Source organism: Vigna radiata, chromosome 8 (genome assembly GCF_000741045.1).
Source record: "Vigna radiata var. radiata cultivar VC1973A chromosome 8, Vradiata_ver6, whole genome shotgun sequence".
In the NCBI taxonomy this organism is placed as follows: Eukaryota; Viridiplantae; Streptophyta; class Magnoliopsida; order Fabales; family Fabaceae; genus Vigna; species Vigna radiata.
In genome coordinates, this window is record NC_028358.1 from 43,328,871 (window position 1) to 43,346,366 (window position 17,496).

The following is a 17,496-nucleotide window of genomic DNA, read 5'->3' on the forward strand; positions in this document are numbered from 1 at the left end:
GCATATATGTGCTTATTTTAAAAAGTGAAATAAATTCAACACCCTTTTCCCTAAAAAAAATGCTAAACTTATTGATTTGAATTGCTAATTTTACATGGTACAGAAAACATTCATCAACATATAATAAAGTTCGTAATTCTTTATATATATATATATATATATATATATACACACTATTAAAATAAAATAGGTTATACTCCTTATTATATTTTAGTTTGTTTTATCTAGTAATAAAAAATGTTTGGACCATAAATGTAAATAGTTTTGCTAAGTTCAACAAAGACAAACGAGATAAACAAATTCTGAAATGTTTGAATAGTTACTTTTGGTCCTATAAAATTTGGATGTTTAATTTTTGGTCGCTTAAAATTAAATGAACTCTTTTAATAAATGTATCAATGTATCCAATTTTAAGTAGAAAAGGATAATGTATATGGTGAGAAGTGCAAAAAATCATAGTTTAGGTGTTTTATCTTAATAAAAAATGTTATGAACTAATTTTGTGTGTAGTATGTTGAAACTCATTGATAATGACTCTATAGAATAATAAAGTATATCATAAGTGTATAATTTATCAATGTCTCATATCAATACATATAGCTGAATAAATTGAGTTCGATTTCATGTATGAATGTATAAAGTTGTGATAAAATTTAACATGTTATTAGGTATTTTATACTATTTTTTTATTTTTAGCTTGTTTATATTGTATGTATTTAAACAATTTAATTGTTTATATAAATTCCTTTTTTACATTGGTTTATCATGTTATTTTATTTGGTGTTTTTTATGTGTTTGTTTATCTCTATTACGATTATTACTTTATTCATGTGAACAAATAGACTATATACGTTGAACTTGATGAATGATGATGTTGTTTTAAAATATTTTTCCTTAACGTTTAATAGTTTCCGTGATTGCTTTACATGTACTTTATCATTACTTTTAAATTTTTAGATAATTATATTAATATCATATATCAGTCAGATTTATTTATTAATTTTATCAATTGCGAGATTATGAAAGTTAAAATATAAAATATATTCTTTTTGTAATAAATAAGTATATATATATATATATATATATATATATATATATATATATATATATATATATATATATATATATCAAAATGCTTAACAAAAGTAAATATAGATGACCTTGATTAATTTAATTGATAAAAATACGAAATATTAAGTCAATCCACGTGCCAAATATTGTTATATATAGCATTATTTATTAATTTTATGCATTTATTAAAAATCAAACAAAATAATTTTAGGGACTAAAAGTAAAATATCAATCTAAAATATATTTTATCTTAATTTCTTTATACATTTAAGTTTATTTATCGCAAAATCACTTATTTAATGAAGTTAATCGGTGTTCCACCCACCTCTTACTAATCTCTATTTATTTCTTAAGAATCAACTTTAATCAATCCGGTTTTTAAATAGAGTATGTTTTATTTACTTTTTTTTTTTTTATAATTTTATCATCAATAGTATGAGAAAGGCTATCCTCTTAACTTAAAATTCTTTTATGATTGAATATCATGCACTAAATCCCCAAATTTCAGAATAATATTATTATTCTGAAGATAAACATTTAAAGTGAAAAAAGCTAAATTAATTATAATAGCATTATAGGATAGATTACAAGGTTGCAATAATGATACATGACTAATTGATTATAAAGGTAGGATTGTTTATTGAAATCCATATTTTGACTCGTTTATTCTATGTCGAGTATTTTGAATAGTTTAATTTTTTATTATTTAAGTCAATTTGATTATTAAATTTGTTCATTTATTTTTTTGAATTATGCAAATTCATCGAACGAAATTAATTTTTGTGAAAAATTCGAAAGTTAAAAGAAATCTGGTCGTTAGATGCTTAATTTGGTGAACAAACCAAATGCTAACCTAATTTTTAGGATTTTATAGTTAGAGAATAAAATAAAAATATAATATTTAATTTATAAAAAATAAATGTAAATTTATTTTTGAATGGACTAGCAAAGAATTACCTATATCTAAAAAAATTATATAATTTGCCCGTAATATTTTGATGTCATGTAATAAATTACATGTGAAAAAAAAATAAAATCCGGGCACACGAGTTTAAAAAAGTGGTAAATGAAAACTTGCGGGATGTAATTGGGTCAAACGTTAACCCTTGAGCATTCCTAATTCCCAATTAAACTAAAAAATGAAATAAAAAGAAAGAACTTGTTTTGAAGCGGCACGTATCACACAGAAGACATACCTACGAGACTCAATCGAGCTTCTTTCTCTTCCTGCAAATTCAAAATCCAATCCCAATCTTTTTCTTTGGCTTCGTTTTCTTCATTTCAAATTGACCTCGCTCTCGGTTTCGCTTAGATCCCAAATCCTACCTCGCAATTTTTCTGCTTTTTCCCATTCCGAGGAAAGAAGCCAACTCACGACCGATCCAATGCCGCTTTGAATCGCGTGCCGTCCTCCTTCGTTGGGAACATCTTATTGCTTTTGAATTCAAATCTTGGGGCAGCTGGGTCGATGAGTAACATGCCACACTGTTTCTGAAACACAAAGTTATTGCCTTTGGAGCTGCACGGCGTTTGAAGAGAAAGAGAGAGAAGGGGTAGTAAATGGGAATGGGTTCAAAAATGGAAGGACCGTCTACCCCAGCCAATCGACGTGACCCATACGAGGTATTGTCCGTGTCAAGGGATTCCACCGATCAAGAAATTAAAACGGCGTACAGAAAGCTTGCTCTTAAGTACGTTTTCTGTCTTGTCTTTTGATTTTTCAATTCCCCTTTTGATTTTGTGCGTGTTTAGTATAGTTTGAAACTTCCATGTGGGTACTGCACATGTCGTTCTGTCTGTTTGGGAAGTTGCTGTCTTTGTTTGCTTTAAGTGTGTTAGGTTTTCTTGTTTTGTTTTTAAGTGGTTTTCTTTTCTATGCAAATGGAGTAGTGTCCATCTTGTTTGATTTCGGATAATCTTTTCAATGAGAAAGAGGGTTTCTCTGAATTTTATCTTGTGTAAAACGCTGGCGTGTCTTCTTAAGTGGGAGAGCTCATTGAAGAACATTTGAGGGTGATAAACATTCTTATATAATCTGTAGTAGTAATAACTTCTCATGTTACAAATGGCACTGAAACAAAGAAGGGGGCTAGGGCACGGAGATCTGGGAGGAGGATTAAATCTGGTAAGTACAGAACTCATTTGGAGGTTCACCCTAGTTATCTACTTAGTAAAGGTTTGCATCAGGGTTTTAAATGGTGTTCTGTAGCAGCATAGCGGAAGATGGCTACTACAGGGGGCCTCTGCCGAGTTGTTTAGTTTAGTGGCGGTAACAGACCAAATAATGGGCCGAATAGCGGCTGGGATGGATGTGCTATGAGTTGTTTCCAGAAACCTCTGTAAAGTGACTGTAGGGCTTTTCTCGAGGGCCGTTTTTGGGGTTTCAATTCCAAAAGGGAAATTTACTTCTGTAATGGTGGCAAAATGATAAAGAAATATTGGATTTAGAAGATGATGATTCCTATGTAGGAAACTTTTATTTAACTTTTTGTTGATATTTGCTTGTATGTTTTTGTTTAAGACATCAATGACTTTCTATTGAAAATTGTGAACATCATATATTGGGTAACTTCTATCATTTTTTAGAATGTGTATGTACGTAGTATATATTATATAAAATATATAAAACTTTCTAAATAACAGCTATCCAGCTACATTGTTTTTGAGGTTGGACGATTGGGATTCAAAACAGAGTTTGCATTACAGATCAAAATAGGTTCGGAACTCTTTCTCATTGTAGAATAACACCAAAAACATCTATTTAAGTTTTGTCCATAATTTAGACCATATACAAGTACTGATTTCAGTTTTTTGTTTTGGTTTTCTATAAAACAAGAGTTTGTTTACTTGTTTTCTGGTTATATGTGCCAATTATGATGAAAAAACGTGCACGGGATCTCTTTACACATTTCTATACAATTGACAGGTATCACCCTGACAAAAATGCAAGCAATCCTGAAGCTTCGGAGCTATTTAAAGAGGTTGCATATTCTTATAGTATCTTGTCTGACCCAGAAAAGAGAAGGCAGTATGACAGTGCTGGATTTGAGGTGCCTTTCTTTTCCATGCGAAACCAAACCCTGTTTTCTCTTCTATTTCTGTTTTCTTTTTTTCCAACTCTTCCTACAGCATGAAAACAAAAATATGGCTTTTGATATTGGACAGATCTTAAGCTATCTCTCTGGGCAAAGTAGCAAACAAATAAAAATTGTGTTTTCTCTAGTTAGCTGTATTTTTTTTTTTCTAGGGAGCATGATCAGCACGTTTTAACATCTTAATTTTCTTGTGATCTATGTTTGAACCTGCTAGATTGTATTATTATTTAACATTTACATCCCGGGAGGGAGGAACTAAAACATTTATATTACCTGTCTGCATCTTGGAATTCTAATGGAATGCATATATATACATGTATGATATTCTTTTAACCAAAACCGTATTTCATACACGCTAGAGGTGAATTTTTTGTCATTTATTTCAGTATTCACTTCGTGTACACAAGTGCTACTTTTTGGTTTACCTATCTATGTTTTATTTTGTTAGAATTTTTTCTTTGCCCTCAATCCATGCATTCATCTTCATTCTTATGGCTTGTTATTATTTGAAAATTCATTTTTCTTCACTGCTCTGCTCCTTTAATGGGTGTATTGTAAATATCTTGATTTGTGTAGTGTTATCTGTATGTATCACTTAAAAACTTTTAAACATTTCAATTCATATTCTTCCTGGTATAGTTCTCATATTGATATGCAACATTCTTTAAGATATTCCGCCAATACATATCAGGCACTTGATGCTGATAGCATGGACATGGAGATTGATTTGTCTAATCTTGGGACAGTGAACACAATGTTTGCAGCTTTATTCAGGTGTACATTTAGTGCAAGACTATTTGTTTTCAAAATTCTTCTTCCTTTGCTTTGAATTATTCCTTATTTTATTTTGTTACAGTAAACTGGGTGTCCCTATCAAGACTACCATTTCAGCTAATGTTCTGGAAGAAGCTCTTAACGGAACTGTTACAGTCAGACCCCTTCCAATTGGAACATCAGTTAGCGGAAAGGTTCTTACTTTCTTCACTATGGATGAAGCAAGACAGTAGTCATCTTGGTCGTGTATGTGTTCCACTTATGTCACAATTTGTTGCAGGTAGAGAAGCAATGTGCTCATTTTTTTGGTGTGACAATAAACGAACAACAAGCTGAGTCAGGCATTGTAATAAGAGTTACTTCAACAGCACAAAGCAAATTCAAAGTATCACTTATTCTTTTATGTCTTTATTAACAAGTCCCTTGTCCGTTTGTGCTTTAGATTCTGGTTTTGGTATTGGATTGAAATATTGAAGGGTGATTTTTCAGTTGCTCTACTTTGAACAAGATGTGAATGGAGGCTATGGTCTGGCATTGCAGGTAAATTTCATTGTCCTAGTGCTTCTACTGCTCTACACTTACTCCCTTCTACCCTTTGAACTTGTTGGTTTAATATAAGATTGAAATAATTATACCATCAGTGAGTGAGTTGCGGTGGTAAGTCCCATCAATCATTTAGGCTTGAGAATGAGCGTATAAATCTTGTGAAAGTGAAACCTGTTGTCGTGGGAAGGTACATAACCTTTGAGAATTCAAGTCTTGTGTTTTCTTCAACTCTGGAAGAGTCTAGACTATTAGGTTATTCTACTGTTATCCATTAACAAATAGATGAACTTCTCTCTCTAGTCTTTTGCTTGTAACATAATGTTGATAGTCATTGATTGTTAGAAAAAAATATGTTGATTTTTTTAATTTAAATAAAGTGAAAAGCATGATGGCACATATTTGAATACTGCCATGACTGCCGTTAAAAATTTAAGACTAATGGTAATTGTGTTTCTCATCTGGATAAAACCAAGTCCCCATAATGCCAATGTTTGCAAAACACTTCATGCAGAAACATTATATAAAGTAAGTGGATGCTCCTCACAAGTCAGAGAAACATAACACCATTTTTCTGTGAAAGAGCTTTGCATGGCCCACAAGTTGTAACCAATTATTTCTGTGAATAATATTGAGATACACCATGTGGTATTCGCTACTTGTAATTGATTTGTAGATTGCACAAACTGCAGCTAGTTATCTTTTGATGTAATGCATGTGAAAATCCGAATTGGGTGTATATTTAGTTGATATTGTATGAATCTATCTTTCTATACAGGAAGATAGTGAGAAGACTGGCAAGGTGACATCTGCAGGAATGTATTTCTTACATTTTCAAGTGTATAGAATGGATTCAACAGTGAATGCGGTATGGAAATTATGTGCTTTAGGTTTCTTTTCCTTTGCTGCGGACTGTTTAGAAAAGGTGGTTACCGTAAGTGCTATGTGCAGTTAGCGATGGCTAAGGATCCTGAAGGGGCCTTCTTTAAAAGGTTGGAAGGTCTTCAGCCTTGTGAAGTCTCAGAACTAAAGGCTGGCACTCACATATTTGCGGTTTATGGTCTGAATAATTTATTTTGCAATATTGATCTTTTTCCAACTTAGGCTATTTTTAATTAATCTGTTTTAGTTACATCTACCCTGATTCAACTTAATATTGTTTAGGTGATAACTTCTTTAAGACTGCTAGCTATACTATTGAGGCAGTATGTGCAAAATCGTATGAAGATACCACCCAAAAACTGAAGGATGTTGAAGCTCAGATTTTAAGAAAGAGGAATGAGCTACGCCAATTTGAAGCAGAATATAGAAAGGTTATTATTTTCTTTAGTCATTCGTTGTTAGTGTTTTTCTTGAGACATTATAAGGACTGTTGTTTCTCTTAATACCTTCAGGCATTGGCGCGCTATCAGGAAGTGACAGACAGATACACAAAAGAAAAACAATCTGTACGTTCTTTCAAGTTGTGCCACTGTTACTACATCACTGTATATTTTTATAAATGCACACATTTGCATTCTTTTTATTCCTGGTGTTTTGGTGTTGGCGGGCTAAAATACACAAAGGAAATAATTCAACTATTATGCCATATGATGCTCATCTTAGGTTGTCTTTAATATACATCATCACATGATTGATGTACTCGATTTCAAAGAATTGACTTTTAAAATAAACTCATTAATGTATCCCACTACAATGGTTACTGGGATTGCAAGTTCTCTTGTTAAGCAACAGGATATGGTCATATTGGACAGAAAATCATAATATTTACCAAATATAATTAGCAGGTCTTGCAACAAATCATAGTGAGCCCTTGTTTAATAAAGGTTTTATCTTTCTCTCTGTAATATGGCCATATTTTGTTACTCAACATTGGGATAAGATTCAAATCCTAGTCACTTGGGCCGAAGCATTAAGCATGAATAAAGTGAAGTCCCACTCAGACCTTGCTAGCAATTATACTTTCCAGGCAACTAGCAGACCCTATCACTTTGTCGTTGATACCAAGATTGTCAAATTTGAGAGGTTGAGGAGGGGAGCTTTCGTAGATCCAAAGTCAACTTGTAAGACATGTATGCATAACATCGTACAATAGTTCAATATTTCCACTGCATATTAAAGAAAAGAAGCAAATCACAATAGTAAAGAATGATAATAAATTAGTGCTAAATAAGATTAAACTACATATATAAATTCATGAAAGCATAAATTCTTAATGTGTAAGAAATTGAAAAAGGGGTTAATTTCTTTAAACAATTTGATTACTAATAGAACAGTCATTGTGGAGGTAATCACAAAAATTACATTTGATTTCAAACTAGTCAATCTGTTTCTGGACTCGAGAATTTGACAACCTTCTCCTATCTGGTGTTAAAGGGCCCTTACTCTTAACTCCTAAATGCATACGATGTTCTTTGGGTGCTTGCGCATGAATTCCGGATTTGTCTATAACATGACTTGAGTTGTGTATTTTGGAATTGTAAACATTGTTGCTATAAAATATTATTTCCGGTTGCTTTCTTTTTGCGACTTCCAAACTCAGTTTTATCATGTGCAGACTTCAAGTCATGTTTGGTTTGGTTCGTTTTAATTTTTAGAACATGTATTATATATTATTACATTTTACTTGTTCTGAAGATATTGGTGAAATTGCGGAAAACATGTTATAGTTTATTTATTTCACCATTTCCTTCGCAAGTTTTTAAAAATAGAAAATAAAGAGATACTTTTGCAGTTGTTGGTGAAAAATACGTGAAGCGAATAAATTAAAAGTTTTTTTATGTCTTTGTGACCCTATTAAGGCCTTATCTGCTTTGGTATGCAGGTAGACGAGCTTCTGAAACAAAGGGATGGTATCCATTCTTCCTTCACCATTGTGAAGTCAACCAATGTTAGTGGAAATGGTAGTAATTTTAGCAATGGAAGTTCTAGCAAAATGACTGGTGAAGAGAGCCCCAGTGAAGATGGAGGATCAGATGGGAAGGACAAGTCAGGCAAAAAGAAATGGTTTAACTTGAATATTAGGGGTTCTGATAAGAGGTTGGGTTGATATTTTAGTTAGTAATCATGGTTTTGCTTCTCTGTCAGTCAGCTTGGGTTGGAGTTGCAGTTTAATATTTTTCATTTGCTTGGTTCCGACAAGTTGGTTAATCAGTTCATTGGTATGTGATGCATTCGAAGGTATACAGTATATGTTTTACTGTTTCCTATATTTTTGCACTCCTACAAACAAACAGGATCCACACCATCCAATTTCCTTGTAGAATCCTATCATCAACACTTATAATTTTGATATTGTTATTTGTAATGATAATTCATTCTTGTAAGTTACTTTCTTCATCCTTGCTCTGCATATACAAACACTGTAGATATTTTTATGTTGTATGTTTGAATCTTTACTTTTGAAAAGAGGTGATTTCTATAGAAATTAATTAGAATGCAGTACATGCTTTACCCTAATATCCATTCATTTGTTGCCATGTATGTTAAAACTATTATCTTTTAATAATTGTAAATCATATTTATCGTTTCACAAATTTAACAATTATCAATCTGATTCCGTGCTGTCCTATAATTTTATCTCACGTCTTGCTGCTTTGATATTGATGTGTTAAGCTGTCACATAATTTGCTTTGACTTAATTTTGGTATGAATTTATTTATTCTTATTATTGATTTTTTTAAAAAAAATAAAATTACAGATCAAACATTATGGGGAAGAGAGATTGACAAGTCAACATATGAAGGATTGTAGTCCTAAGTTGTCACAAATAATAGACATTACCATTTGTTTTGACAGGAAGAATGCATTATAGATTGATTCCATCAAAACAAAAAACTGTTTTTGTCTTTACCTTTTGACTCCCAACAAGGAGTTCAGGAAGAGTGGGTCTGATATGTTATTGCCATCTTTTCATTAAGTTGCAAACTATAAATTTCAAACATAATCGACCAACCTTTCTTTTACACTTAGTTTTACTTTATTCCTTTCCCACCTTTTATTCCTAACCAACACATCACAAACTGTGATGAAAGTCTGGACTGAAATATTTATAGAGGGAGTAATTTAATATTTTTTATGTTAAATCTTGAGTTAAATAATTTCATGTGAAAGAAAATCTATCACAATCATTTATCGAACATTCATATTTTTTCGTGACAGACAAGGTTAGGAAAGATATATATATTTTACAAAGTCTTTTGCGATGAATTTCATTACAAACGACTTTAAGAGGTATATTTTACAAAATCTTTTGCGATATATTTTACAAAAATTTCATTGCAAAATTTCATAAGACTTACACTTTTACAATTTTGTATTTATAAAATTCGATTTATACTTCTATTTGAGTACGTTTTTATACGATAAAAACTAAATTTTTATTTCAATGGAAATTTATTATAAGACTTAAATTTCAACTTGTTTTTTTTTTCTTATACGTACACAATATTATACAAAATCTATCAATTGTTCGTCCGAGCATCTTCAATTGAAGTCACTCATAAGAGTTATTTGAAGATAAACAACTCTCTTTAAATTTAAGTACTGGTGTATGCAAGATATATCAAAATAATTTATTTATTTATAAAAATTATTGTTAGTGAAGAATTCTTGATTGTGTTGCAAAAGTAGGAGTGAAAGATTTAAGAGTAACATCTGAAGAAAATTATAAAAGCAGTGGACATCTACTATTTGGTTATTTTTAAAGCAAGTTGCCCAAATTTATGTTGGGTTCCCACTCTTGGATTTACTGAACCAGTTCCTCCTTCGTTCAAGGAACCAGAATCTAATAATTATGTTTATACATCCGACCATTTCGTGGACAGTTTCCTTTCTAATTAATTATCCAATCGTCGTACCTAGGTAGGTAGCAAAGTAAAGCATTTTTTTTATCACTCTTCCTTGTTCAAGGACATAACTTAAATTACTCAACGGTTCTATTGGATTCAGTTTGAAAATTCTCTCACATTGAGATTACGTCCTCATAATCAATTCAGTTTATGCAATTGAAAAACACAAAAAAATAAAAATAAAAGGCGTGATTTGAAATTAGATAGCAAATATCTGTATGATATTGGTGAACAATAGTCGAGGTATGGCAAGATTCGAGCACCCTCAGGTCACCTTCATCTAATTTTAAATTTATGTTACTTAACTTTATTGTGATTGCATATTAGTTTTAATTATAGGAATCTGAATCAACGTTTGTCTTTACAAGAAAGACAAGAGTTCCAGAAAAATGAAAGTTGTCTTATGTTTGGCAAAAGTGGGGGGAATGAACATGGAGAATCTAGGTTTGGGGACGAACATATACAGATTAAAAAGCATTTCAATCATAGAAAATAATCAAAGTTAATTAAATAGGAAAGAGGGTGGAACAGCAGAAAATGGCATCTGGTGAATGCAGATAATCTGCAGAATTGTTTTTTTATTTTATTATTATTATAGATATATGGGTGATGTATAGTTAATGTTAGATAAAAAAAATGTCACGTGCAAATGTTCCCTAAGCATGGATGGGTTTGGGTTATATGTTATGTGAGTGGCATATTGCATTAGCATATATATATATAGTGGTATAAATGTTGGTTACTTTATTAGCAAACCACGCACTTGTTCTTGTCTCATTGATTGACTACAACAGTTCCCTCTAATCTATCAAAAACTTCATTCTCCAAAACTTTAAAATGCATATATAAAACTCATAAAAAGTACAAGGGGGGTTTTCAAATTACGTTTTTCTATCTATTCTACTTAGGCTTACCTTTCACGTTAATTAGGTTATTAATTGTTGCTTTGTTAATTATATGAGAGAGAGAGAGAAGTAGATATACTTAAAGGTAACTCCATCCCAGAAAATATACAAGAAATTGGTTTTTTAAAATGAAGTAGGTAATGTCACTTGGAATAGATGGAGAGGCTAATTGAGTCACACGCAGATTGTTAGGGGGTGCTTAAAAAAAGCACTTGGAAGATATCTATAAAAAGGATTTCCAACTTGAAATCTAAGTCACATTGAGGTTATCTTTTAATCCTTTATGGATGCTTCCAAAGTAATGGTTGCAAAAAGAAAGAAAGATGATTAGAAAGTTAATGGGGTTCTAATATGATAGGATCATGTCTATGCAATAATCTTATTAAATATTTGGGTTTATAATTTGATTGGTTAAATTTAGTATAAGCACAAGTTGGTGGGCCATAATTAGGATCCGGGTGATCTTAATGATAATATCGGAGTCACTTCAATCAACAACAACAAAAGAAAGCATGATTAATGCCCTCCACGGAAGTGTTTTTTGGTGGAAACCATTACAAGAACTTCAAAATTTTAAAATTAATACTTAGTTAATTGTTTTTAGGACAGTTGTTAATCAATCAATAACAATGCTTAAGTGTGATTGGGCAATCTTCTCACCACCTCCAACTTATATAAAGTCAAGACACATTTTAAGTGTTCATGTGAGCAAATTCCTAGTATGGTCCCAACCGATAAAACAATCTTACAATACGGAAAATATCATTTAGCTTTACTATTAAATAACCTTAACCTCTTCTATAAAGTTTTTTCGTAAATTATTTTTATAACTTTCCTCCTTTTTCTTCAATTTTCGGTTTACATTTTAGCTTCGATATGAATATCTTTTCATTTTTCAGTCTTATTTTTGGGTTCATTTTAAAGAGTCTGCTTTTTTATTCATCTTTTATATTTCTTAATTTTATTGTCTTGACGATCTAACTTTATAGAAGGGTTAAAATGTTCGTTATCTTTTTCTAATAAGTATATTTATTCAACCTTTTTTTTCCTAATACTCGAATGATTTTAATATTTTTTTCCTATTCTTTTGAATTACTTGTTTTCTAATGTAAAAAAGTTATTTGTTTTAGATTTTATTCCCAAAAAAAATCTTTATTAGTTATTATTAATTACTAAATAAACCTTTAACAATGTTGTGGCGTAACACTTAATTATTTTTACTTACATTTTAGTTTCTATACATATCTTTTTATATTTTCATCAAAACATTTATTTTTAAATATCTTTTTTTATATAAATTTCTTTTCCCTTTGCTTTATCCTTCACTTTCCATTATTTTATTTCCTGGTTTTAGATCACATAATATAATATAATGAAAAAAAATTAATATGTTTACTTTACTGATTTTACGATCTGAAATTTATTGAAATAATACCGATAGTCAATTATATTGCATATAATATATTGTTCACTTAAAAAGTTAAAGAAAAATGTATATTTTAATTTATTCTTAAAAACGTGTTAAAAAAAATTAAAAGACGAATGCTTATTTAATTTTTTTAATATCAATTTTTGCGCAAGACGATTTAAATATACACTATGCAAAATCAACTTAGTTTGATAGTTATTTTTCACACTGTACATTGAAGTTTATGTATAAATTTAATAAAATTTTGATTAATATTTCTGTTTTGTTATCTGGATGCATATCTGGTCATAAGTGATTACTTTTATTTTGTGTATTTCAAAGACTAAAGTACTACTGAAATTTTATCAAATTTATGATGTTAGACTTTTTTGTATACGTCTTAGCAAATTATGAAAAATATTTTTTTCGATTAACTATTTGTGATTCATGATAGAATCTATTGACAACTAATGGTCATCATACCAAGACAATGCACAATTGTATGACTTTATTCTTACACAGGAAGATGAAACCTAACTTGAAATCCATGTTACAAATATAAGTGTTAGTTTTTTTCATATTATATACTTAGTTATAGTAATATTAATCCTTGCTTCAAATGTTTCAAATTTAATTAAAGTTGTGGGTAAGTCTAGTGCACAACAAATTCAAGTATATAAAGGTTGGAACTCATTGATATTTAAGTTATTAATTTTTGCATGTCAATTTATGATCTTGATATGTGATTATTTTCTTTGTAATGTTTAGTGTAACAAACTTCCATATTCATGTGTATATGGTTATTATGTCATATTTTGGATCAAAATCACCATTAGAGCAATTAGAGAGGATTAGCTTGAGGTAATAATATATATCTTTCATATATTATAAATCATATTAAATTTTAAACATTAGTATGCATACATAATGAAGTTGAGTTATTTTTATCAAAATTTTATTAGAAGTAATGTCAATTAGATATTGATGTGTAGTTAGGGATGACAAAAAAATTCACGCCCGCCGATAAAATCTGCGACGGATAGTTGATACTTGGGAATATTCACTGCCTGAAACCCGCGGATAGTGGGTATTTTAATACCCGCTTATAAACGGGTCGGGTGCGGGTATTATACTATCCTACCCACGGATATCCGCTACCCGCAAAAAATAAAAATAAAAATTTAATTTTTATCTTATTAAGTTAAATTTAATTAAAATTAACATTAATTTATATTTTACAAGGTTAAATTTAATTAAAAATGTACTATATGAAGTATACCGATCCGAATTAATTGTCACTTATGGACAATTAATAGGTATTAATAGGTCAGATTGCCTTACCCTTTACAAAATATATGGTATTGATTATTGGGTTTGATTGCCTATAAATATAATGCACTAATGGTTAATCAATGGAATTGTCTCTACAGCCTGGGAGTGTCTTCTGCACGTCAACAATCGGAGTAGATGACATTCTCCAGAAGGATTGAAGATCAAAAGAGAACAAAGCAAATAAGGACGACCGACCCTCGAACCAATTCAACCGAAACAAAAATTAAATTTTAATTTATATTATATATATATATATATATTTGTAATTCTATTTAAATTTTATTTTAATAATTTATAAAAATATATTTTTTTAAATGTTTGTGGGTATCCGCAGATATCCGCGGATTTTAAAATATCCGCGAATATTTTTTAAACAGGTAGCAGGTCGGATAGCGGGAGGATCTATTTTTGTCAGGTCAGATTATAGGTAGGCACTATCCGTACCCGACCCGACCCGACCCGACCCATTGTCATCCCTATGTGTAGTGCTATCTGTAGTCAAGTACATCAGACTTTTCCATGATCGATGTCGATTTTCTATTCCAATACTAATTTGATATTTTCAACTAAGACATGAGAATATTTTTTAACGATGTAAGAAATAACAGTATAAAAACCATTTTTGTAATCGTAACATCTACTAATAACATCTAGAATTAACCATAATTTTTTTAGTTCATAAGTATAGTTTACAAGTATTATATATAATAGCATGGATAAAAAAGAATTACTTCCAATTTCACAGGGGAAAAAAACAAGATGAAAGTACTGATTTCATTGAAATTAATTTTACCATTAAGATGGTTATTTAGCAGGAAAATTGAAATAGAGATGGTAATTTTAGTGAAAATCCATTTTATGAAGTAAATGAAAGAAGTAATTAATAATTTTGGATGCATGAATGAATGAGATAGAAAAAGAAGATAGTAGAAGGAAGAGTGGTGAGAATATGATTTGGAAATAAGGTATAACAGTGTGAAACATCGTAATCAAAGAAATTAAAGCGAAGTGGGTAGAAGAAGAAATTAAGAAAGCCATTTATGGAAGGCAACAACACACAAGATGAAGCCAAAAATTGGTACAAACATTTTGGTTGGTCACCCCTGGTCCCAACAACAACTACTGTCTCTACGTGAAACTCCTTTTAACCTTTTTCAATCAGACTACACACATCAATATTAGATTGTCAATTTCGTTTTTCTGTGTTGTGTGTTCATTTCGGAGGGGGCCTGTTCCAATTTTAGTGGCCCAGCTATAATACCTACCTACTTTGCCCAAAACAGATTAAATAAATAAATAAATAAATATTTCTCATCTTTATATTTTTATTCTCCATTCGATTTTTAGGGTGTGCCTGTTTAATGAATTGGAACCGACAGGGAGATTTATGCTAATCATAATTTATTATTACGAATCCAGGCAGCAATTAAAAAGGAATATAAACATTCACTGTAAAGGTTATATGTGTCAAGGGATATAAGAAATAAAAATGTTGGAAATTTGACTAATTTGGTTTAAAAATAGAACGCATATTGGAAGGAGGGGACAGGGTGGGTCACATTAGGAGTTGTGACGAAAACTTTAGAATTGAAGAATTGAAGAAGGCTATACTTTATAATTTAAAATTTGGTATGATAAATATTGGCATAAGTATTAGGATTATGATTAATTATGCTTTTTAAGTGGGAGACTACAAACCTACAAAAAGCTCTCACTCTCACTCTCTCTCGGAGTTAGTAAGATTCGCAGAGATCTCTCTCAAAGCTAAAACCAATATATAAATTATATATAGATTTCAACGTCAATCACGCAAACATCATAAACAATAATTCATCATCATCAACACGTAACGGTGGGGACCCAAACCCTAAGTTTCGCAAACACACCTGAACCTTATAATATTCAATTCAATGACCTCCATGTCATAACATTACAACGCCCTTTCAGACAACCCTCTATCCCAAAACTTAGTATCATCTTTGACTTTATTCACTAAATTGCCATCATGCCATCTGTAACAAGAATCCAACTTGGAATAATGTCAAAGGATAAACATCTATGAAAATTCTTTCCTCTTTCTCACTGCCTCACAATATTTCCTTGAAATTACACACAAGATATCAGTATAAGAGCACTGTAATATATAAAATATGTGTAGAGTAGATGATGTAGGTCTTGGTTGGAGCATTTCGGTGTTTGTACCAAAAAAACACATCCCTTGTGTGAAAGAGGCGTATCTAGCCTGAGATGAATACGGAGGGAATACGATGTTGACACGTGGGACATGCAGCAGTGATTAGTGGGGCGGTGTTAATTAGATCTGAACGCCATATATGGTCTGGTTTAGGATCTTGGATGCTATACTATGAAAGCTGTTCTCTCTCTCTATCTATCTCACTTGTAGGGCCCCTTCTGCTTTTTCTAGAGACAGATATATGTGCAATGGTGGTGGGTGAAGCTGTCGGTTTATAGATTCAGCCAACAAAAACTAGTAATATTAATATTTAAATTTTCAGATTATCAAATTTTGTTCAGTGGTAGGATTTTTCATTCACGTGATACTGTGAGCTAGTGAGGTATGGATGGATTCAAAATCTGATTTTGGGACCTTGAATGGATTTCATAATTCTTTGCATCAGCTGCAGAATTAGTTGGAGTCAGCAGAGGCCAGGGTGGGAGAGGATAGAGACATGGGCTTCACGGTGGTTTATTGGGTTTCGTTCCTTCGTCAATGTTCAATAATAATAATAATAATAATAATATGTTTTAAAGGATGGAATATGTTATGTCAAAAGTGTCCAATAAAGAGAACTTTCGATTTCAAATGGAACATCTGTTTTCTGAATTGATGCCTGATTAATTAATTGTTTAGCCATCTTAAATAAAGTCATGGAGAAAAGGGTGGCATGAGCATTATGGAGTGATATATGTGTGTGTACGTGTCATAAATGAATTGGCTCTGAATGCTGAAGTTCATGTTGAGTCAGACCTTTAACAAATGTTTGTCAGTAGATTATGCAAGGTGGTAAGCTTCTGATTGGCCATCTTACGCAACGTTCAAATGCATGAACTTAGGTTGAAAATTGCCAAATATCACAAAAACTTTTCTAACCTGTTGAAAACTTCTTGGGCGGGGTCTAAAACTAAACATGTATATAGATGTGGAGTTTATTTTTAAGACAGTACACACATCCTCACAAAGTTTTCATGTTAATTAAATAGAATACTTATAGTAGTAAGACAGCATGGCTTGAAATTTCTCCAAACCCTAATTCATAAATAGAGACTACAATGACTTTTTTTTCTTCTTTCTCTCTCTACTGATTTGAGTTAGACATACCAATTATTAAAGGGTGTGATGGGTTGGGATGATAAACCAAGGAATGGGTCCAACTGTCTATTTTAATTTTGAATATGTTAGTCATCCAGTTTAATGGCTTTGATGCTGCTACATATAAATAATTCAGCAGATGCAAGTTGATTGAAAGAGACTAGGAGTTGCCCTTCAAAATAGCTAC

At 31.1% G+C, this 17,496-nt stretch overlaps 1 protein-coding gene across 2 annotated transcripts; it reads left to right on the top strand.

Moving 5' to 3' along the window:
* The first annotated feature begins 2,205 nt into the window (after positions 1 to 2,205).
* On the top strand, positions 2,206 to 8,827 carry LOC106769608 (chaperone protein dnaJ 15). Of its 2 annotated transcripts, none has more exons than XM_022785747.1 (11): positions 2,206 to 2,762; positions 3,998 to 4,121; positions 4,858 to 4,940; positions 5,023 to 5,134; positions 5,221 to 5,325; positions 5,430 to 5,480; positions 6,262 to 6,351; positions 6,435 to 6,543; positions 6,648 to 6,796; positions 6,878 to 6,931; positions 7,453 to 8,284. In XM_022785747.1, the coding sequence occupies exons 1-11, from the start codon at positions 2,632 to 2,634 to the stop codon at positions 7,576 to 7,578; spliced, it is 1,134 nt and encodes a 377-aa protein (XP_022641468.1). In that variant the 5' UTR covers positions 2,206 to 2,631; the 3' UTR covers positions 7,579 to 8,284. The 2 variants fall into 2 exon arrangements, with proteins under 2 accessions (XP_022641468.1, XP_014510778.1); XM_014655292.2 differs by lacking the exon at positions 7,453 to 8,284 and adding an exon at positions 8,308 to 8,827 and having other exon boundaries at positions 2,209 to 2,762.
* The last annotated feature ends 8,669 nt before the right edge of the window (positions 8,828 to 17,496 follow it).